The sequence below is a fragment of the Melanerpes formicivorus genome, unplaced genomic scaffold (assembly GCF_026170545.1).
Source record: "Melanerpes formicivorus ecotype bairdi unplaced genomic scaffold, bMelFor1.0.p_v2 SCAF_38, whole genome shotgun sequence".
Classification (NCBI taxonomy): domain Eukaryota; kingdom Metazoa; phylum Chordata; class Aves; order Piciformes; family Picidae; genus Melanerpes; species Melanerpes formicivorus.
The window spans coordinates 5824115-5847610 of NW_027142390.1; the positions used below are offsets into that span (position 1 = coordinate 5824115).

At 50.7% G+C, this 23496-nt stretch overlaps 1 protein-coding gene across 5 annotated transcripts in view; it reads left to right on the forward strand.

The window, feature by feature from the left end:
* Positions 1-23496, forward strand: part of DAG1 (dystroglycan 1) — a 58160-nt gene that overhangs the window by 19944 nt on the left and 14720 nt on the right. For 2 of the 5 annotated variants that reach the window (XM_068157997.1, XM_068157998.1), the window contains exon 2: positions 20267-20675. In XM_068157997.1, coding sequence (XP_068014098.1) covers positions 20394-20675 — 282 coding nt within the window. In that variant the 5' untranslated portion in view covers positions 20267-20393. Of the gene's footprint in view, positions 1-4437; positions 4455-6497; positions 6513-15815; positions 15833-20266; positions 20676-23496 lie in introns of those variants that run through there. The other 3 variants (XM_068158001.1, XM_068157999.1, XM_068158000.1) reach the window with 3 other exon arrangements.

The window sequence follows — 23496 nt, forward strand, 5'->3', positions numbered from 1 at the left end:
ATTGCCTCTTGAGCGTGCTTTCGGCAGCTCACTCCTGCGCGGGCTGGATCCGCGTCCTCCTGCTTCCGAAGGCAAAACAACGACTGCAGAGGCTGCTTGCCGTGTCCTGGGAACAGGGGGCTGGCTGAGCAGACCTCTCCCGACCTTCTGGTGTGCTGAGAAAACAGGCTCGTTTTATGGGCAGTTAATTTATAGAAAGTTCCTGTTTAAATTTCCTCCAAGAGCCGTAAAACCGGAGGACAGCTGCACCCATTAGCCAGCTAATCCAGTGCTGCTCACACCTGGCTTGCCCTCCTCTTTCTCTCCCTGCTGCTAACCTTTGGCTCTTTCCTAAGAGAGAGCAAGGCAGCTTTGGGGGAATACCCTCACAAACTGGTCAGGAAAATGCTCTGCAAGGGGGATGGCTTGTGGTGTTTCAGGTGTCCTGCTTGCTGAGCCCCAGCTCTTGGGGCTTGAGCCCTTTCTGGGAGCATCTCGAGGGTAAGTCAAGGCTTTGGACTGCATTCAACCTGGTTTCTAAAGGCATAGCTGGACCATCTGCCTCCGGGAGTGGTATTGCCTGTTGATGGAAATAGCTACCCCAGGCTGAAATAAAATCCTGGTTTGCCTTTCACTCCTCTTCCAGGAAAGCTGAATTTATTTCCTGCTGCATCTTCCCTCTTTCCCCAAAGACTGCAAATGAGCCAAAATTCGTCTACTTGTTTGCAGTTGTGTGTGTTCACCTTCGGGTGAAAGGAAATCGCTTTTAGGTGGGTGCTGGGGCACCCAAAATCCAGAAACCCTGCTTTGCCTGGGCTCCTTGCAGCAGCTGGGCTGATAGAGCATCTGCCTGTACTGAATTCCTGATACATTTGGTCCTAATGGGTAATTTTGATTTACTTTGACAGAGAGCTTGGGATCTTGAGGACTCTGAGCTCTTGGGAGCTGCTCAGCACTCTTTTTCCCCTTCTGATAACAAGCAGGCTCTTGTTCCACCCCTCTACTTTGATGCTCTGCTGTCATTTATTTTCCTTCACCTTCTTGCCATGTTAAAACTCACTTGAAGAAAGCGAGGAATTTCCAGCCCATGTCCAGGGCTGAAAACCAGAACTGAGCTCCTGCCCTTTGCTCCCAGAAGTATCTTGCTGCTGCCCCCAGCAGCTGTCCTGCCCCAGCTGTCTGTGCTCATCAGCTCTGCAGAGAAGGCAGGGAAGCCTTCACCCTTTTGGAGAGGCTGGCATGTTTTCACCCATATCTCTCTTTTGTTCCAAGGGGTGGTTGACTGGTGCAGAAAATGATTTTGTCATGAGTGGCTGGAGGCTACAGAGACCTTTCTGAAGCCCTCTGCTTTATCTGCTAGGAATTAATAGAAGTACAGTGGCAGGAATGAGCAAAGGGGAGCACTTAACACCCATTATGAGATTCTGAACCTGCAAGAGCGCCTGGAATGTTTAATCATAGAATCATAGAATGGTTTGGGTTGGAAGGGACCTTTAAAGGTCACCTAGTCCAACCCCCTTGCAGTAAGCAGGAACATCTTCAACTAGATCAGATTGCTCAGGGCCCTGTCCAGCCTGACCTGGAGTGTTTCCAGGGATGGGGAATCTACCACTGCTCTGGGCTACCTGGGCCAGTGTTTCACCACCCTCATTATGAAAAACGACTTCTTTGCCTCTAGCCTGAAATCTGCCCTCTCTCAGTTTAAACCCATCACCCCTTGGAACAAGCCCCTTCAGCAAGCTCCCCAATCTGATGCAAGGAAACTGTCTTTGCTGTGCTTAGGGCCTGAAATCTCTCAATTTTGTTTGAAGCTGGGGCCTGTTTCCCTTCCTTTAAATCCCCTCTGCAGCAGTTGATAAGCAACCGGTCCCTTCTCAGGGAGAAATTGCTGCAGAAAGAAATGCCAGGAATGTGAACAGCAGGTGGGGACTGGCAGATGTACTTATCAATCACGACAGCCTGACGAGTGGTTTATTCCTCTAAAGAGCTACTGTTTGCCTCTGGCTTGGTTTGCACGTGTCCTCTCCAAGCCCCTCCAGCCTCTGCCAGGGTTCAAGATAAGAGCAGGGTAGTTCTCCCTTCTTTATGTTTTCTTTCCTGGGGCATGGCATGCTCCATGCAGGATTCCCTGCATCAGGAGGCCTGCAGAAAGGGCTGGTAGAGAGAGATCCACGCTGGAAGGTTGCAGCAGCATACCTGGCGGTTAAGATGCTCTGTCCTGGGGAAATCTTACTTCCACGCTGCCCACATAGAAAGCAGAGTTGATTGCTTGATGAATTTGCTGCAGTATTGCTTTTCCAAACATGACTTCATGTCCCTGAGGAGTCTGAAGTTATTTCTGTGGACAAACCCCTATTTTAAGGCGGTGATACTTTGAGGAGATCACCTGCATTGACAAGTGAGGATACTGTGTAGCTCCAGTCTGCAGAGCTGCTGCTTTAGGAAGGGGGGAGCAGGACCCTCTGGGGTGTGAAGGGCTCCAGCCACGGTGTGAGCACTCTTTGGAACTTGTTTATTCGCTGTAGCTGCTCCTGATTTATTTTTTTGGAGCACCTTGCACTTCATATGGAGATGCCTTTTTGTAGCAAGAGAACCCAATTTACATGAAATAACAGGCTGAGTGGTGAGAAGCCTTTATCTGTTGATCTCCAAGCAGCTTTCCCGGCTGTGTTGGCAGTGTATGTTACAAGCACAGCAAACCTGCTGTCACAAATGACATTATGGGTGTTTTTTTTCCCCCAGCCTCTGAGCTCTCACTTTGGCTGATGTGCTTGTGTCGGTATATGAGTTAGCACAGTGCTTCACATTCACTCCACTTCTGTCTGCTGGTCCTTGCAAAATCCAGAATAAGAGACAGACTTGCAGGTGATGTGATCAGACCTCTCCTTCAGTTGCCTGGCGGGGTGTTCTGCTGGGCTGCTTCAGCCGCCCTGGAGAATGCTGTTGCCTGCAGTGCTTCGGGGCACCCATCTCCAGTGATTTGCCTTCCCGGGGACACTGCTGATGGTAGATAGTTGATGTCTATTTTTTTTCCCCTTTTCTTAAGTGACAACGCAGCTGCCCCTGGGTCCTCTCATCAGTTTTTCTTCAGATTGTTTTCTTGCTTTAGTGAAAGAGCAGTGTAAGAAAGCAATGGCTTTCCCCGGGAAGAGAAGCAGTGAGAAAGGAGCAAGCAGTGCTCCAGCACGGGATAAAGACCTCAGGAAGATGATAACTTGCAGCAGTGAAATGGTATTTTCAAACTCTGCTCAGGCAGCACCCCCTTGCCTAAAAAAGGCTTGTACTTAGGAGGTGCTTCCTTCAGGTTTCAAACCGGTTTAGAGTCTGGAGTGAAGGCAGCAGTTGAAGCAACGATGCCGTTTGCATGGCTGCCTGAGTTCTCCTAGTACCTCACCCATGGATTCATTTGGAGGGCAGCACCCTGCCACCTGCTCCCGCTGAAGCTGCACAGTTCTGCTTGCTGGAGGTGGCATCAGCCGGTGACAAATGTCCCTGGGGAGCTGCCTCCATGGGGAATTCGGAGCAGAGTGTAACCATGGAGCACACATCCCGAGGCTGTCAGCCCTGTAGCATGTTCTCCAGAAGTTCCTTCCCAGTTGTAGTGATGTGGCCAGAGCTGCCTCTTGCAGGGCTTGCCCAAATGAATTACCCTTTGGAGTGGGTTCAGTCCAGATCCCTGGGTGTGGGGTAGCTTGCCTTGGTTGCTGTGGCAGACTGAGCTCTGCAAGCCTGCATGGAGGAGCGGTGGTGACACTGGTCACACCCTGCTGCAGAGACTGTCTGAGATGGGAGATGCTTTTAACTCTTGAACTTAATTGCTGGCACTGGAATTTCCCATGCTGTGTCCCTGCCTCAGGCTTTGTTTCAGGTTTTCAGCCAAAGCCATTCAGCCATTTCCAAGAGTGAAAGGATGAAGGGGGGGGGGGGGGAGGGGGGTGAAGGAGAAAAAAAAAAACGAAAAAAGAGAAAAAAAGGCTTTAGGTTGTTAGTATTTAAAACCCCAAACAGACCCTAACTGCTTGCATTGAGAGGTGCTTAGTCTGGCCCAACGGCTGGGGGCTGGCAGCCACAGGCCTGGTTGCAAAGCATGTGCCATCTCCTCTCCCAGCAAAAGTGCCCTGTATCTTCTGTATCTTATCAGGTTATGGGCATCTGAAAGGCTCCCAGTTCACCAGGGCTTTGTAGACTTGATCTGCCAAGGTAAGGTTTTCAAAGCTCCTGTCCAGACAGGGCTGAATCCAGCCCGGGGCTGGAGAGGCTGAATGCTTGCTGGGGGTGGGAGGGAGGTGCTGCCACATCCCCCGCACTGGGAACAAGGTCCTGCCTCTCCTGGGCTGTTTGCTGTGACACCCGTGGATGGGGAAGGGTTTGCCTGGCTCAGAAGGAAAGAGAACAAAAAGCTGGAAGAAGGGTGGGGAATAGGAGTGAATTGTGGTGCTTGCTGTGACCAGCTCCTGGACAGCCTCCATCCTCAGGTATTCTCATTTTAGACTCGTTGTTTGCAACCTTGATGTTCAGGCATTGTCTGTGTTACCTGGGGCAGCAGCTGCTGTTGGGAGAGGAGGAGATTTAGGCTCAGCCTACAGCAGTGAGCAAAGCTCCTGGCTGGCATAAGGTCTTGAGGAGTAAATGAGAGGCAGGCAGTTTGCCATCGCTGCCCTGCAGTGGGAGGCACTGCTGTTATCTTTGACAGCTTTCCCCCCCCCTCCCTGTATTTTGTGGAAGTTCTGTAACCTGGTTTTGTTTGCTCTGGGTATTACTGCAGTAGGGTGGCAAAGGGTTTGCAGGGGACAGCACTGAACTTATGAATATATATGAGAAGTTCCAAAACTGCATTGTTTTTGTTCATTGGAGTGTGCCTCCCACTACAGCTGCTGACCAGCTGTTGTAGTACATGACTCTGGGAAGTGCCAGGTACAAACTGCCTGAGGAGTCCAACCTCTCCAGCAGGAAGGCTGAAGATGCAGCAGAGCTGCAGCAGAGACCTTGTCTGAGCTAGAAGAAAATGCTTCCTCTGGGAAGGCTGGTGAATGAGTCCTGGCTATCTGCTGTGTTACAAACCACTAACTGCTCTGGGTGAAACCCCGTTGGTGGCCTTGGGGAGGATGTCCTCTCCCACCGAGCTGGTGATGATGGTGATGGCTGTGGTGCACACAGAGCATTGTGGCCCCGGATCAGAGATCTCCTAAGTGAGTGCTGGGGGACTGGAACTAGTAAGCCAGGTTATTTTTGGCATAGCATCCGCTTTGAGGGATGGACTGAGCTGCTAAACCCACATTTTCCCTCCACAACCCATTATTAAGTCCAGAAGAGGCTCAAGCACCAATCCAGAGCCTGTCTTCAGGGAGCAGGGCTGTTGTGGAGCTGGAGACTGATCCTGGCTGTGGTGTAACTGCTTTTGTTATTTTTAAATGTTAAGTCTGATTCCTGCAGGTGAGGAAAGGGTGGTTGTGACCAGGCTTTGCAGCTGGCTCTGCTGAATGACTTGGAAGCCACCTGCCCACGTCTGAACTGGCCTGCATCCTCCAGATGCTGTATAACAAAGTGCAGCTAGGTCCTGTGGAAGTGGCCTATCTTAACTGGGACCTCAGCTCATCCCCAAACATACCATCTTTTTAATAACAGTAAGGAAATGCCTGTAACCACTGAAAACAGTGAGGAGAGAGAGGCTTTGGTGCAGGGAGCTGGGTACCAAGCGGCTGCGCTTGCCACCTGGGGATGGGAATTGCTCTCCCGCTCGGCAGGCTGAATGGGACATACTGCCATAAGCAGTTTTAATTGTTTCCCCACATCTGCAGCAGCACTGGAAAGCAAGCTGAGCACACCTTCAGAGCTTAGCTTAACGGCCTCCCTGCTACTCCAAGACTGCATTTTTTTCCTGTGGTGCTGGAGCATCTCTCCTCACACAGCCCCATGTGCTCTCGCTAAACTGGCAGTGTTCTCCTGTGCCGTTTGAAGGCAACGAGCTGCCAGGCTTCCCTGGGAAGTGCTTCAGATGTACTCAGATGCATCAATAGCCGTGGCAATGTGACTGTGTGAGCAGTGGGGAGAGGCCAGTGGGAGCTGGTAACGGGATGCCCTTTTAAACTAATGACTGGGATTTGGGCAACACATAAATAATGAAGGTTAGAGAGCCCTGGGCTGAAATCAGGGCAAGAGTTTCTTTGTTGTTGTTGTTGTCTCAGAATGGCATCTGACTCTGTTTTCCTGGGACATACATTGGAGCTGTGATGACTTTGCCCCCATTCCTGGGATTCTTGCCGAGGGAGTTGTTAGTCATCACAGGCTTTGCTGTGTTACTTTGCACTGGGAAGGAAGTTGGTACAGGATCTATCACATCTTCTTATTCCATGTTTTTCTCTTTGCAACTTAAACTCATGTTTTAATCTGCCCACACTAGTCAGGAGGAGGAGGGACACAACTGTTGTCATCTTCCCTGTCTGTGTCCAGCTGTGAGCCCATGCTGCTGTCCCCTTGCAGCTGTGTGGACTGTCCTCTGGGAAGCAGTGGGACACTGTTGGTGTGCTGGGAAGGTAAGGCACAGTTCTTCATCTTCTGTGTGAAAACTGCTATGGAAAGTCAGAATGGAGGGCACTGTAACCAGGGCGGGGGGGGTGGACTTTCCCTCAGAAACAGGCACAGGTCTTCAACCAGTGTGACCTGTGCCAGGCAGAGGTCCTGTGAGGAAGGGAGAAATTAGTGGATTTTTCTGCTGTGGCAAAACTTTGGGACCATTTTTTGAGGACCAATACCAGATGCGATGCCAGCTAGTGAAGTGTTGCACTGTGCAGGCTCTGTGGCTGCTCTGTGGGAGACAACCATCAGTTTTCCTTGTATTGGCCTGGCTATTTCCCTGCCTTCCCCTTTTCCTGTGGGCACTCTGCCTTTACCCAGTTTGTCCTTGGGTCCCAGTTTCAAATAACTCATCTGGTGGCTGAGCAGGACAATTTGATCCTATTTTTAAGTCTTTTGCACCTTCTTGTTCGTGGAATTTGGCTACTGGGAATGGCAGGATGTTTGTGTTGGAATTGCTGCAGGGGGATTATTTGGAGCAACCCTCCCAACTTCATTGCCATTGTGGGTGCAGTGCTGTGCTGATTCCAGAGAAGGGCAGTTGCCTTGCAATGTATTTAGTGCTGGCTTTGTGTGTCAGGGTTGTTTCCTCAGGCTTGCTTTGGTCAAACAGAATGCCTGGTACCTGGTGTAAGGAATGAGCTTGAGCACTGTGACTCAGTGGGTCCTGTATCCATATAGATACAGCAGAATATTAATGGCTAATGCTCACTGATACTTCTTACAGTGAAGCAGTTTGGTCTCACCTTGAAATAATTCAACTTGTCTCCTTTATTTCTCAATACCAGAGCAGGGTGCAGCTGTCTCTGTGTTGGTGGACCTGTGATGAGCAGCTCCAGCCTTCCCCGCTCCTGGCTGAAGCCATAAAGGTTATGGCCAAGAGCAGATGAGAGTTATTTTTTCACTCAGGGGTAGTACAAGTAAACAAGATAATTTAACTGAAAAAATAATGCAGTAAAATTAATGCTGCAGGAGTGCCACACAGGCTCCCTTGCCTTGTCTTTTAAGGTGCTTGTCTTGGCCTTTTTGGTATAAATCAATCTTCTTGCAGTTGGGAAGCAGATGGACCTGTGGAGCTATGCACTGTCCTTCTGCCTCAGTAAATTTGTGCCATGGGTGATGTGTTGCTTTTGGACTTACTGTGTGCAGGAAGGGCTGGCTGGCTTGGGCCAGGGGTTACCGTGAGGAGCAGACAGTTTTCATAGAATCACAGAATTGGCAGGGTTGGAAGGGACCTCAAGGATCATCCAACCCCTCACACTAGATCAGGTTGCCCACAGCCACATCCAGCCTGGTCTTAAAATCTTCCAGGGATAGGACTTTTACCACCTCCCTGGGCAACCTGTTCCAGTGTCTCACCACCCTCATGGCAAAGAATTTCTTCCTAACATCCAATCTGAATCTTCCCACTTCTAGTTCTGCTCCCTTCCCCCTAGTCCTATCACTACCCAACATCCTAAAAAAGTCCCTCACTAGCTTTACCAAAGCAGTCCAGCCCTTTGCTGCCTGGTCTCTAGCAGGGGAAGAAGGCACCTTAAAAAACTGTGCAGGAAGAGGTTATCAGTGTGATGGGTTTTGGTGCCTCCTGAATTTCTGTGGGTTTAAGGGAATGTGCTACTCAGCTGGAAGCTGCTGATCTTCAGGGAGGTAATTCCTCCTCCAAAAGCTTTCTGTGGCATGGGAGCAATGCTGCTTCATTTTGCAGCTTTCCATTTTATGCTGGGTGGTTAAAGTTGGAACATTTATATCTCATTCTGCCAAGAAGTGTTTAGAATAGTTTTCCTGAGAAGCATTGCAAGTTGCAGGTCCACAGCTGATGCCCTGGCTGCTCTGCATAAATCACTGGGTGGTAAATATATTTAAATGAAGAGCTATGGCAGTCTTGCTAGCTGAGTAATAAATTGGGGCTGAGCAGCTCCATAAAGCTGAATCTTAATGCCTTGGCTTGGAGTTGTAGGGTGGGGTGGTAAAGCTGATGGAACAGCAGGATGTTTCTAAACAGAATGTGCCTGCCCTTAGTTACGCTGCCACAAAGAATATAAATCATGCTGCATACGTAACTGAAGTGCTGGAAATGGCTTTTTGTTGGTGTTGCTTGCCTTGTTCCCTGGGTCCTCTTAATGTCAGCTGTTTGTGCTGTGCTTCCCCTTGGTGGTGGTAGCAGCTGCAGGAGGAGATCTCCTGCCTGGCAGTCAGGTCCCTAGCAGGTAAGGGATCAGTCTTGGAGCCTTGTCTTCCAGTCCTGTGCTTAGTGAAGCCCTGGCACTGTGACATCAGCCTATAGGAAATTAGGGTGCTTAAACACTTTCAAGGACCTGCTTGAAATACTTCATTATCTGAGGAATTTTGTGGAATGCCCAGAGGGTGATTACAAACCCTTGGAATGCAGCTGCTTTTCCACAAAGCAGCCCAGCCAAACAGCATTTTGAGGTGACTCTCGAGTATGAAACCTCCTTCAAGGTTTTCTTCTTTTCAGGTTTGTGTTTGGTGCCCACAGCCCTCAGGCTGTTTGTTCCAGCTGCCCACTCTCAAGCACTCCTACCCTTTCCCATTTGCTTTGGAACCATTAGCAAAGCCAACACTTGCCCGGTGGGTGCGGTGCTGGTGCGTCCTAGGAAAGCTTGGATGCTGTTCTTAGTGCACAAGGCTGTTCTGGGGAGAGAAAAACTATTCTGCCATTGCATGGCCAAAATGTGGGCAAGGGTCCTGCTGCAAGCTCTACAGGCAGGCACAGAAGTACCACCAGAGCTATATTCTTAGGAGGATTTCCTTCAGAACAGGGTTTGGAAGTATGTATGGTCAGGTTTCCTAAACCAGGGATTTGCTGGACTGCTCTGCCCATCAGTCTGTCATTCCTCCAACAGCTTCTGCTTGAGAATCTGTCAGAAAGAGCTTTATACCTTTATATTTGAAAATAAATAAATAAATTAGAAGTAACAGCCAGGTAGGTGGAAGAATTTTGGCCAAAAGGACACACCAAAGCTCACCACACTCCTCGTCGTTACTCGTGTAGTGTACTCCAAAACTGCAGCAGCGTTTCTTGCCTTGCCAGACACAGGAGTTTATTCCTCAAGCTCCTTCTCTTTTTGTGGGGGCTCTTTAGTACTTCATAAGGCAAAGTGTCATAGAATCAACAAGGTTGGAAGAGACCTCAAAGATCATCAAGTCCAACCTGTCACCCAGCACCTCATGAGTACTAAACCATGGTACCAAGTGCCACATCCAATCCCTCTTGAACACCTCCAGGGATGGTGACTCCACCACCTCCCTGGGCAGCACATTCCAATGGTGAACAGCTCTCTCTGTGAAGAACTTTCTCTTCACCTCCAGCCTAAACTTCCCCTGGTGCAGCTTGAGACTGTGTCCTCTTGTTCTGGTGCTGGTTGCCTGGGAGAAGACCCCCAACCCCCTTCTGGCCACAACCACCCTTCAGGTAGTTGTAGATGACAATAAGGTCTCCCCTGAACAACCCCAGCTCCCTCAGCCTCTCCTCATAGGGCTTGTGCTTGAGGCCTCTCACCAGCCTCGTTGCCCAGTGGAAGCTTCCTCTCTGATTAGGCTATTTGTCATTTCTCTTCCATGTGGATTCTCTGAAGCCTCATGAGGAGTTTTGTTCAGCCCTTAATTCAATTAAGAAATCAAGCAAGAGATGTAAATCTTTTTAGCCTCATTGGTTTCAGTGCTCATTACTACATCTGAAGAGAATGTTTCCTGCATAGTGTGCAACAGGGGACTGCACTTTCCAGGCTTCAGCTGAAATTTCAGGTGTTGTTGGAAGCTTAGGGATGATTTTGTCCCTGTTGGAGCATAGGGTAGAGGAAGGGCTGTGGTCACCTGTTGGTGTCTTGGTTTATATCTATTTCCAAAGCAGCAGCTTGGACAGAAACTTGTCTTCCAGCCAGGTGACTTCTATCAGAGGTCATTAGCTGGTATGAATTAGACTTGAAACAGCTGGTGGATGGTGAGTGACACCAGAGGAGAGGACATGAAGTGGTGACTGTATGACAGCTGCTCTTGCACATGTCCTTTGGCAGTAGCTGGGGAAGGACCTGCCTGTGGAGAAACACGGCATTGAGCTCTGATGTATTCCCCATGTTCCAGAGGTGCTGTCTTTGTATCCTGCTTCTTGTTTTCATTTTATTTCTTGTCATCCTGTGGGGTGCCTCAACTGTACTCTGACCAGAGCTGCTGAGGGGTCCTCTAGATATCTCCTTTTAAACAAAGTTTATTTAGCTTTCAGAAATCAACATTTGTGCCTTGCATGGATAGTGATGGCCAAGACACAGGCTGGGCTCATCTTTGTATACTTGCATTTGGGACAAAAATCCACATTAGTTTTAATCCAACATAAACCTCAGCTTTGTTCCCTGCAGACTCCCTTGTAAACCAGTTGGAGCCCCATGTAAATTGTTTCTAGAGAGTGCAGAATCAGACTTTGGTGAACACAAGTTGCTGTGGCATGGTGAGCCCACAGAGGACAAGGAAATTCCTCTTCTACTTCCAACATTTCTAGTGATTGTTGTCCTTCAAACCCAAGTACCACGGGGACTGGTCTGCTGCCTTATATGCAGTAATCACTGAGAACTTACTTGTGGTCCAGATCAAAAATTGCTCTAATTTTCCATTGTGGTGCTTTGATCTCATTTCTGTGGACTCCTCTCCACTGCCTGCCCAGGGGTCCTCTGTCCCAGGCTTTCACATGGGGTGGCTTCTGCTGAAGTGCTGTTCTGTAGCACCGTGGTCTTCACTTGAGAATCGATGTCAAACAAATTCAGCAAGGTACCTTGAGTTCTGGAAACTGCTCCAGAGTTTGTGTGCATGTGTATATCCACAGTATCATAGTACCAGTCAGGGTTGGAAGGGAGCACAAGGATCATCTAGTTCCAACCCCCCTGCCATGGGCAGGGACACCCCACACTAGAGCAGGCTGGCCAGAGCCTCATCCAGCCTGGGCTTAAACACCTCCAGGGACAGGGCCTCAACCACCTCCCTGGACAACCCATTGCAGGGCTTCACCACTCTCATGGGGAAGAACTTCCTCCTCACATGGAGCCTGAATCTCCCCACCTCCACCTTCATTCCATTCCCCCTAGTACTATCGCTACCTGATATCCTGAGAAGTCCCTCCCCAGCCTTTCTGTAGCCCCCTTCAGATACTGGAAGGCCACAATTAGGTCACCTCAGAGCCTTCTCTTCTCCAGACTGAACAGCCCCAACTCCTTCAGTCTGTCCTCACAGGAGAGGTGCTCCAGCCCTCTGCTCATCCTCATGGCCCTTCTCTGGACACCTTCCAGCACCTCCACATCCCTCTTGTAATAGGGGCTCCAGCACTGGACACAGTACTCCAGGTGGGGTCTCCCCAGAGCTGAGTAGAGGGGGTGGATCACCTCCCTCGACCTGCTGGCCACACTTCTCCTGATGCAGCCCAGGATCTGATTGGCTTTGCAGGCTGGAAGTGCACACTGAGAGCTCATGTTGAGCTTCTCCTCCACCAGCACCCCTAAGTCTCTCTCCTCAGGGCTGCTTTCCAGCCAGTCACTGCCCAGCCTGGATTTGTGCCTGGGATTGCCTCAACCCAGCTGCAGGACCCTGCATTTGGTCTTGTTGAGCCTCATGAGGTTGGCTTGTGCCCACCTCTCCAGCCTGTCAAGGTCCCTCTGGATGGCCTCCCTTCCCTCCAGCCTGTCTGCTGCACCACACAGCTTGGTGTCATCAGCAAACCTGCTGAGGGTACACTCAATGCCACTGTCCATGTCACCCACAAAGATGTTGAACAAGACAGGTCCCAGGACTGACCCCTGAGGGACTCTGCTTGTCCCTGGCCCCCACTGGGACATGGAGCCATTGATCATCCTAAACTATGAGGATTTCCACACACTTACTGTGCTTCCAGACAAACCCAGGAGTAGCAAGTAGAGTTTTGAGGGGCTGGCTGCGCACTGGCAACCCAAGTGAAGGCAAAGCCAGGTTAGCTGCGTGCCCTTGGGCAGGCAGACCCTTGCTCTGCCCTGCTGCAGCTGTATATTTAGCCTATATGGCCTTTCAAGTAGCAGCCGGGAGGGGATGCCTGCAGAGGAATGCGAGTCATCGTTTCCCTGAATGCTGTCCCAGGATCCTGCTGCCTGTCACGAAGTGCTGCCTGAGCCAGAAATGCTGCCTTGGTAACTCTGCCTTCTAGAAAATTGTCCCATCCCACCCTGTTTGTTGGGGTTTTTTTTGTGGTTTGGTTTGTGGATTTTTTTTCCCCTGAGCCCACATGAAGTTTTAACATTCATGTTCCCAACCTCATTGGGTCCTTGGGGAAACTCCCATTTTGTTTGGGTTTGAGCCCAATTCTGGTTAGTCTGGCTTTCTTTTGGTTCTTTTATTTAGAAGAGAGCATGGGCTTTTGTTCTGCATCATCCTCATGCTTCAGTGCATCCCACTTTTTTCCTGGCTTCCTTGAGGAAGTATCCATTTTGTGCTTGTACTCTCCATCACTTTTCTCTGGCAGGCTTCCCTCAAGGTGGGACTTGCTTGCAGGATGCAGGCAGTGTGGGGTGGCACTGGTGAAGCTGTTCCCCTCTTCTGGCTGCTTGGTGGGTGTTGATTTCCTCATTTGCTTGCTGCCAGGAGCCAGGAAAATGGCAGTTCTACCTGGCTGCTATGTTTGTAATTACAGGGGGGAAAAAATGATCTCTGAGGCCTTCTAAATACTTGGGAAGATAATATCTGAATTTCCTTTCAACTGAATGCACTTGGAGATACGATCTGAGTTGGCTGTCTGGGAATAACAAAGTGGGAGGAAGGGATTGATTGTGGTTGCTGAAACTTTCATCAAAGAGGCAGAAGTCTTGCCTAGCCAAAATCTGCAGCTGCTGATCCCAGCAGCAACCATTCAAGGCATGGCCGGAGTGTAGGACGTGTAGCACACACGGGCTGCAAGGGGCCGCTTGGGCAGGGTTGACAAGCATGAGGACATCCATATGGATCTGTCAGCAACTGTGTCAGGTCAGCATACTCAGCCCCTTCTGCCTCCCCAGGGTTGCAGTAGGCTGGGGAAGGTCCTTGCCTCCAGAAGGCTTACCACCACACCTTGCAGGAGAAATGTACTCTGCAGGGAAAGAAAGACATGCTCTGTGTCCAGCTGGCAGGAGGGCTCTGGTGTCTTGTGTGCTTCTGCTGCAGCTCTCTGTGTTCACACCTCTGCAGGACTGCCCCTGGCTGAGGGTTCCAGGGGCTGTTGGGGTCCCCTTGTTGGAAGAAGGGCTACCAGGAACCTATCCTCCATGCTTACCCTGGAGCAGAGACCCCAGATGGGAAATGCAGTATAGTGTTCCAGCTTCTGAGCAGGCAGATGCAACACAGAGGGAAAGGGAAATTCAGCTATTTGCATCTTTTCTATCTGTCTTGGAGCTGCCTCTGTGTCCCCTTTGCAGGTAGTGCTGGAGATGAATACAAAGCCTGTGCAGTCCCTTGAGCAGTCCCTTGAGCAGCCCAGCTTCCACTAGCTGCTCACTCAGCACTCTGCTGTCTGTTGGTCCGAGCAGAGGCATCGATCAGAGCCTCTGGTGCCAGGCTGGGGGAGAAGCACGAGCAGGTTTTGTTGGCCAAGGGGAGATACAAGATGCAAAGGAGAGGGCTGTGGGACAGCTTCATCCCTTCTTGGTGGCACAAAACTGCAGTTTTCAAGCAAGATGTGCTGGAAGACTGTAAAAAGTTTCTTCTCAGCTACGGGGAAGTTCAATGTCGTGGTGCCCGCTCTGGCAGAGTGAAAACCGCCGTGAGCTGCTGATTGCTTTGACCACTTCCCGTACAAGCTCTACAAAGCAGCTTGTGACTTGAAGCCACCAGCCACTGACAGTTCCCAGCTGAGTTCCCCAGCAGCAGCAGAGTGCCCAACATGCATTTTTAGCACTGCTGTTTCTGGTTTGTTTAGTTTTGTTTTCTCTCTCCACCCCCCCTCAGATTGTTTTTCAGTGTCAGGGTTTCCTGTGACTGACACCAGATGTGCTGGAAATGAGCAATGCAGAAATACAAGAAGGGATGAGACTGAAAAGGCATCTTCTGTGCATCTGTCCTTTGAGCTAGGTGTCCTGTTGGGCATTTGACTTGCTGACAATACCAGGTGGGCACAGCAGCACTAGAGTGTGGTAAGATGCAAGTTTCAGGCTAAGAATCAAGTCCAGCTTGGTTTGTACCTCCTGGGCTAATGGTGTCTGGGGTGACCAACTAATGGTGGCAATCTTGTCAAGTGGCTGAGAGGGCATAGTGGAAGGTGCTCCCAGGGCTTCAGGAGCACTGACCTGGAGTCTTTAAGACAGCTTTCTCTTGCAGTCCAGTCTGAGGTGCCAAGCTGCCTGCTCCTTTGGTTTTGATGTATGCACGGCTATAAGCAGGCAGCTGCAATTGCAGCCTTCAGCCAAAAGTTTGTGAATGAGCTTGTCTGGTGGAGAGACATCTATTTAGTCTTAGTGTAAAGCCACTGTGCCTGCGGGTGCCTGGCTAGTGCCATGGGGGACAGGGTGTGGCCAGCCTGAGCACAGTGAAGCATGGAGCCTGTTCCTTTGCAGCATCTGCATGGGACAAGTGCATCTCAGTGCAGTCACCTCCTCTATGTCCCATCCCATAACTCATCCTCAGCACAGCAGTGTCTGGGGCCTGGGTCATCTTCTGCACACATAAGTGGCTGAAGCCTTGGAGGTTGGGAATAACTCCACAGTTGTTTGCTTATAGTTTAGGCTGTTGGAGGGGCTGCTGCCTTTCCTCCAGGGTACCTCTGGAGCTGGGCAAGTGCAGAAACTTCTATTTCCTCAGTTTCATGCTTTGGAGTGCTCTGTACAGCAGGGTTGCAGGCTGGTATGCTCTTGCTCTTCAGGAGACTGTATCTTGGTGATGGGCTGCTCTGCTCAGAGCTGCCCCTGGGGCTCCCTCCTGCCTCCCCACCGAGGCTCCTTTGGCACAGCGCAGACATGCACCGAAGCCCAGCTGCCCCTGCCTGTGCCCACTGTCCTGTGCTGGAGCAGGGGCGGCAGAGTACCATCTCTGTGTGCCTGGCTGGTGGTGCTGGGTTTCATCACTCCTCCTGCCTGCTGCCTTGACACGCAGATGCGCCGTAGCTGACAGGACTTGCCCAGAGATCCTCCTGTGGAAACACGCAGGGCAGATCTCTGCAGAGACAACAGCTCTGGGCTGGAAAGTTGCTCTGGCCCTCCTCAGCCGAGTCTGTGCTTGCTTCCTTAGAGAAGGGCCACTCGATTAACGCTGCCTTTAATTAGGATATCGTTAAATAAGCAATCAGGTAAGTGGGCTCCTTCCTAACTCTCCTCAATACCTTCTTATCTGGAGCAGAGAATTGCACGGCAGTTACCTGAGCTGGCTGCTCGCTGGGCTCAGCGGCGTTAAGGTGCTGGCAGTGATTAATTACCGCAGCCCAGGGATGTGATTGTGCTTGGGCAATTGGATTAGATGCAGCTGGACGGAGGCTTCACTTTCCCTGCTTCTTGCTGAAGAGTTGGCCAGAGAGGAAGAGGGATTGCCAGGACAGCCGTGCTCCTGCTGCTGGGATGCTTCCCTGCGCTCCTCACTCTGCACTGGGCTGAAGGAAAGATCTCTGGGAAGGTGCATGGCTGGCGGTAGCTACTTTGTCCTGCTCTCCATCCTTCCTTACACTCCCATCTTCTGTCTGCACTGCTTTGTGTTCCTGGATAATGAAGGTAGAGCATGTCTTTAACGTGTCAGTGGGGCCTTGTAGATGCATGGAGAAGGAGCAAGCTCCAGCACTGTCTTGACAAGTTAGCATCATATCAAATTGCAGCATCATATCAACATAACTTCATCAAGCAGGCCCAGTTCTGTGTCTCTGAGATGGGGGGAGATTGGCACTGGAGATCAGAAATCAACATTGGCACGTGCACCATGTGCTAGGACTGAAGCAGATGTTGATACTGGCTTTGATGTTTCATCCAAAGTTGAGACCAAAAGAGCGCTCTCAGAAGCAGGAGGATAAAGAGAAAGTTCTTTCAGAAGATCAGACAGAAGGAAACATCCTGAAATTCAGGACTAACCTGAATCTTTGTGTTTGTTCTGCAAAACTGGGCAGTACAGATCCTGCTGGAGGAAGGAGCACTGTGCCACGTAGAGAAGCTGGGGTGGTCTAGCCTTCCCTCACGACCTCAGAATGCTAAGCCAGTCAGCCCTGTGGCCTGATCCTTCCCAGAGATCAGCAGACCACCTGCAGAGTGCTGTTTGGGTCCTGTTTTGAGCTTGTGGGGAGCTGAAGCATTGAGATTTCTGCTCCCAGAGAGCTGCAGCTCTGTGCTGCTTGCTGGCCATAGACAGCAATCCAGAACACTGATGTCTTCTGCACGCAGCTTGCATGATGTCTCAAATAAGCGAGTCTGGGTTTTGCCCATCTTGAACTTGATAGAGGAACCACACAAGTCCCCAGTGCTTCTTCCAGCCTTGCTGCAGGAAATGTTTGCTCTCTTCTGTAGCTGCATAGGACCATCAGTGCTGGTGGTCAATGGGCTTGCTGAGCAGGACTAGTGGATTGTAGGCAGAGGACCTTCTATCTCAAAAAAGTGTTCTGCCTTGAGGCAAGAGTCCATGCAGAGCTCAGCACTTTGGGGCAGTGCCTCGTTCCAGCTATCTGCAGAGCTGTGCCACCCTGCCTTTCCTCCTAGCACACTGTGAGAAGCTGGCACTGTTTCAGCCTCTGTCAATTGTTTGGTGAGGTGGAGCTGTGTTTGGAGAGGTATTTTGGTGGTGCAAGTTTGTTCTCAGCTCTCCTGTTGTTTGGGTTTTGTTATCAGCTACTGAATTCCTCCTGTGCCTCCTGTGTGCTCCACTTTTATGTGCTGAGGCTGTTGTTCTGTGGTTCCTCTAAAATGAAATTGTGGGTTTGTGTGACCTGCAAGTGTCACACTAGATTTTAATGGCCACTGTGCGAGGTTCTGGGCTGAGAGGCACGTATGTATCAGACAGCCAGTGTTTGTCACCTGCTCTGATAATTGCTTCTGAAATGGGCAATGACTTCATCTCCTGCTCACCACAGATACCAAGAACCAGCTCCTTTTGCCTAAATACTCCCCTCCAACAAAAACACCCCAGGCCAGATCATGTCGTTTGGCTGAGCAGCAGAGAGCTGTGCTCCACTGCAGCCCTGACAGGCCAGGGGCAGGGCTGGCCTGAAGATGCGGTGCCAAACTTCTCCAGCTCTGTGCAGTTGTATGCTGGGTTGTCCTGGGCATTTCTTCTCTGCTGGCATGTGGAGGCTCAGTGCAGCTGCAGGAGGCAGCTGTGTTTCCATGCTGATAGCATCTCAGCCCCATAGCAGCTGTGGCAGTACTGGGTTCTGCTGCTGCATTCCTCCCCTGGCTGAAGTCTCCCATCCTGCCTATACTTGCTGTGTGGGTTGATTTCTAGTCCCTCATGCAGCAGGGCTTTCCAATGAGGAGGCTTCAGGAGGAGTAGCAGCTCACAGGTAAGGCATCACCTCAGCAGTGTCCATACCCCAGGCTACATGGAGTGTGAAGTTGGTTCTTTGTGCTTTTCTTCAGGCACTGTGGGGATGAGAGTCCCCCCTATTTCCTGCTGTGATGGTCGATGGCCTCCTCAGGAGCTCCTGCAGGTCTCTGCTCCATCTCTGTAGCTCACTCACACAACCTGTTGGATATTCTCCACCAGCCATCTACTGTGGTAGTAATCTGCTTGCTGACCTGATTCTAGGCTCATTCAAAATCAATTGGTGTGTGTCAGATCTTCTGACCATGCCTGAGCTGGTAGGAGAGATGGGTAGGAAGTGTGACTTGTCCTTACCTACCCAGCCACTTCATCTTTTGTGATGTTAACCTCTGGAGAAGTGGCTCAGGCACCTCATTCCCTGAGAAGACCACCATGTGCTCAGTTGTTTTTGGGAAGCCTTAGCTTCCCTCTTGTTTTGTCTGGTGTATTGCTGTCCCAGTCCGGTCAGGCAGTGGGAAGGACATGAGCAGCAGGGGAATAGGCTTTCTTCTGGCGCTGGCATCTCACACCAACCAGCCTCCCATCTGTCCTGTGGTTTCCAGCAGTGTTCTGCTGCTGCCGTCTCTTTTGCCTTTCACTTGAGATAAGTTGTCTGTAACTGACAGTGGTCAGATCAGGCATCTGCCTCCTGGATGCTCTATAGCCAGAGGTGATTGTACTCAGCTCATAATGTCTGCTCCCCACGGTCCGGTGCCTCAGCATGGGAGGTGTCAGCTGTTCTGCATCAGTGGTTTGTTGTGGAAAGGGATGAGGTTGTGCTAGTTCTTGAGCACTGCCTCTCAGCTTCTCTAGAGTGCAGGTTTGAGGGTGAGCAACCAAATCACTAAACCTTGGGCTTGGTTGCCTGCATGGACAGGCCCTCTGCCCATGTCTGCAAGCCCATGGTGGGTAATACAGACTTTCCTGGCTGCAGCGCAGCAGGTCAGCTGCTTCTGCTGTTGTGCTGTCCTGGAAGCTCTGCAAAGGCAAGAAGCAGTGAGGATTTCCCTTCCCACACAGTCTGGCTCCAGGGTCTCTTGGGATGGCCTGAAGTGCATCACAGGAACAGCTGCATGCAGCTGGGACAAGCTAAAATGGAGCTGTGCTCATAGGACTGGGAGCCATTGCTTAGAAGTTGGGCTGGGATTGCTGTGGGAATTTGGAGTCAATTCTCTCTCAGCTTGGGAAAAAGGAGTTGGTTTAAGTCTTCTGTGCTCCTGGAGACTAAGCATCCCTTGTTAGGTCCATGTTTTTGTCTTCCAGTCCTGCATAACCCACTGCCCCCTCCTTACCCCAGATCGATTATAGAGGACTGTGCTAGCTGCAAGCTGAGATACCAGAGTGGGCAGTACGGCTTCACCTAGGGTCCACATGGCTCTATCCTCTTCCACCTGCTCTCCTTTGAACAGGCTGTGAAGAGGAACATGGGGTGTGTACAGATACATGACTGAATGCAGTCTGGAGGGAAAAATGTCTGGGGAAGTGAAAGGAACGATGCCCCAAAAGAGCAAAGGAGGGGGAGGAGAGCTGTGAGCCGTGGGAGCAGACTGGTTGGGGTGGGAAGGAAGCAAGTGAAAGAAGAGAACAGTAAAGGGAGGGAGAGATGGAGATGTTTCTTGACAGAGTGTGGGGACAGCTGAGCTGTGCAAGCAGGAGGGAGTGGGACAAGAGGAAGCAGTGTGTGTAGCTTACTCCAGTCTGATTTTTGGGGTTTGTATTGCTGGCCCCTAAATGAAGTCTGAGCACACCAATGCCAAAAGTTGGAACTGAGAGGAGCCAGGTTCATGGGTCAGGGGAGCAGAAGCATCTGTTGTGCATCAAGCTGTCAAGATAGCAGCTTTGGAATGCTGAAGGTTTCTCAGGACCTTCATACTGGTTAACTGGCATCCTGTGATGTCCCAGCTTGACTTCAGCTTGGAAGGTCACCTGTTACTGTTGTGCTCTGTCTTGGCTTTGGTTGTATCTGTCCTGTCTCCCTGCTTGTGGCTATCTCAGGATGCTGTGGCTCCAGAGCAGCAGAACTGTGGTGGTGCACGTGGAAAAGCAGGAGGGGTTTGTATCTCTAGATGCTGTATGTCAGAGGAGGAGCTGAGAAGCTCTTACTCTCTTTAATGGAGGTAACTCTTGCAGCTAAATCAGAAAACTGAAAGGAAGAGGGTAGCCCATTGCAGGGAGGCTTGACTTGGGTGCTGTAATTAACGTGCTGATTGGGTTTCCTATGTTTAACCAGGTTCCCAGGACTCCTAGGATGAGGCTGCTGTGAAGGACTGCTGGATCCCCTGCCTGTGCCGTGGTGCCTGCAGACCGCCTGCCGCCCCCTTTCCTGCTGAAACACTGTCGTGAGGCTGCCAGGAAGAATGACTGTTGGATGCCTCCTGCAGCCCCCTTTCCTGGGGAGGACTTGGCTCCCCATGCTGCTTCTGGCAGCCTCTGCTCACTGCCACTGGCCCAGCGAGCCAGCAGAAGTGGTTCGGGACTGGGAGAACCAGCTGGAGGCCTCCATGCACTCGGTGCTGTCGGAGCTGCGGGAGCCCCTGCCGGCCGTGGTGGGCATTCCGGACAGCTCCGCCGTCGTGGGGCGCTTCTTCAGAGTCTCCATCCCCACGGACTTAATTGCTTCCAATGGTGAACTCGTCCAGGTGAGAAATGCCATTCCCTGAGGCTCATTTGTAGTTACCTCCTTGCAGGAGTCCAGCCCCAGCAATGGGCTGGGGCGTGAGGGGCTGCTGCGAAGCAGCCTGACGGCTCTGCAGGACTAGGGGGGAAGGATTGCTCTGACAATAAATAATGGAAGTTCTCATCTCGTTGCAAAGTTCCTTTCTCACATAACAAAGAGAGGAGACTTCTGGGGGATGACTGATCAGCCTTGCTGGGTTTATGTAAGCTGTGCTATGCTGGGCCCTGGGCTGATGGGCACGTTCATGAGGAGATGTTGCCTCAGGATCTGAGGAGCCACAGATTCCCTGGGGCTGCTGCCCTGAGGCTCAGGGAGTTTGCTCTGCTGTGGTAACAAAGCATTGCTAGACAAATAGGCCTTGTTCTGCCTGCCAGGCTTGGGGGCTGCCTTTGACACGGTCTCTCCTGACCTCATCCCAAAGACCCCTTGGGAGAGATGTGAGCCTTTCTCTTTGCCTTATTTACTCTCATGCTGCTGGCACTGCAGATGCCTCAAAACTGAGTTGTGGAATTGGTCCTGAGGGCAAGAAGGCATCAGAGTAGCTCAGAGGAGAGTAGAGACACTGCTGAACACAGGCTTGCTCATCCTTCCTTTCTGGGAAGGTGCTGAGACATTGTCCTTGCTTGGATCACATGGAGCTCAGGAAACTGTGGTTTTAAAAGAGAGTTACCTTCCAATCTTAGATTGATTTCTTTTCAGAGGGGAAAACTGGAAAATAGTTATAAAAATCCAGTTTTAGAAAATGCTAAAGAAAACAAAACAACAACAAACACAACCACCTTCTGGTATGTCTCAGAAGATTAGAGGGAGATGGGGAACAAGTCGGGAGAGAGTCTGACATCTCTGCTTCTCCTGAAGGCAGATTTAATTTAGCCCTGTCTACTGTCACACAACTATCTCAGTCTGGATACATGATCTTGCTGGCTCCAGCAAGGATGCTGGGCCCGTGGGGTGCCAGTGATAGGCAGAAAATCTGAGGAATGCATCTGTTATGGACAGTCAGATGGGGAGGAGGAAAGTGGTGGGTGAGCCCCTGGTGAGGAGTTGAAGAAGAGGATGGGCTGGTTTGAAAGCAAAGGCTGTGACATTTAGCTGCCTGTAGTCAAGGGGACTGGCCTGCCCAGTTTTACCCATGGCCTCTCCTCTGAGCATGCAGCACCTGTAGAGCACTGGGCTTCAAGAATCCAGATGGGCACAGAGAGTCCAAGATCTCATGTTTGGGAAATTATATCTTTGGTTTGGGATTTTGCATCATAGTGGCTTGTTCTGGTGCTGTCTAATAGCTGCTTCAACATCAGGAAGCATTTTAGTGTTTGTGTAACACCCCAGCTTCCTCTGTCTCCTTATCCTGGCACCAAAGTCATCTGTGATAGCCACAGTAGCTGCAGGAAAATCCTGATCAATAGATTATTTCCACCTCACCTGCTAGCTCTGAACAATAGCTCTGCCACCTCGGTGTGGAGGTGTCTGCTAACACCAGCAGGTGCCTGAAGAGCCTCAGATGAACTGGGCTGGAGCAGGACCAAACATTTACTGGTTGTGTGTAGTTCAGGAAATGCTGGGAGCGATTTCTATGCTCGTCCGTGGGCTTGCCCAAGTGCATGTTGCATCTGTTCACCTTGAAATTGATTTTAGGAGTGCACTGGGCTCTAGGGCACTGTTAGCAGCCTGATGTCTCTAGAAGGTCTCTCCCTGGCAGAGGAAATGTGTTTGCTGCTGAGCACAGCTGACCTTTGCTATGGGGATCTCATTCCTGGCTGCTGGGAACTGCGTAGGCACTTCTGGGTGCTGTGGTTCATTTTTCTCTTACCAGAAAGTTTCAGGGCAAGTTGCTCAGCTTTTTGCTTTTTTCTTTTGGTTTTTTTTTCCCCTCTTGCATTTCTCAGGTGGAGCTGAAAAAGCCTAATCCTTCTGGATCTTGCTAACTGGTGTACTTAAACCTTAATGAGAAAGAATAAGGGCTGTGCCCCGTGAGATGAAAGAGTGGGTCAGAGTTTATGATGAGATGTGATTGCCTATCCTTAGTTCCCTTCAATTTCAAAGAAATTGACTGTAATTTCATTATTTTTTTATCAAAGCTGACAACTGATGTCTCCAAACTCCCAGGAGCTTCCCATCTGGAGCCTGAGGAAGGTGTTACTGCTTCATTTCTAGATAATTCCTGCTGATTACTTCTAGGCTTGGGTTGTATTGTGGTGGGGATGGCCACGAAGCTGCTGCTCAGATCCTCTCCCTGCTTGCTAGCTGATTCCAGCCAGCTGTAGACAAAATAGTTTTCACTGCAAACTAGGTTGTGGGATGGAAACAATGCCAGGCATCTGCAGCATGGCAGAGGAGTTCCTGGCAGGCGTGTGCTCCCGCACCGATATGCGTGCTGTGTGCGTCAGCAGGTATGTGCTCCTGTGAGCACCCCCATGCTGCTTCACAACAGGTGAGAGAGCTTCTGGTCACGTACAGAAGCAGGTTTGTTCTCAAGCTGCCAAAGAGGACATACAGAAAAGCATTAAAAATCCTCCCTCTTGTTTGCACGTTGCTCGTAGCCAGCTGCCAGTGAGGCTTTGTGGCTGTCGTAGCTCATGCCTGGCAATCAGAAACTCCTATCCCCTGTGCCTTGTCTTGCTGAGCAAAGGCCTTGGTCAGGCATTAACATGCCCTCTGAAGGGTAGCTGCAGCCTGTAGGTATTTCACATGTTGAATTTGGAGGCAGTTCAGATGCTGATCTCTAGCTTCCTCACTACCGCAAGGCTCCTCACTGCAAGATTGCTCTTCTGGGCTCTGAAGGT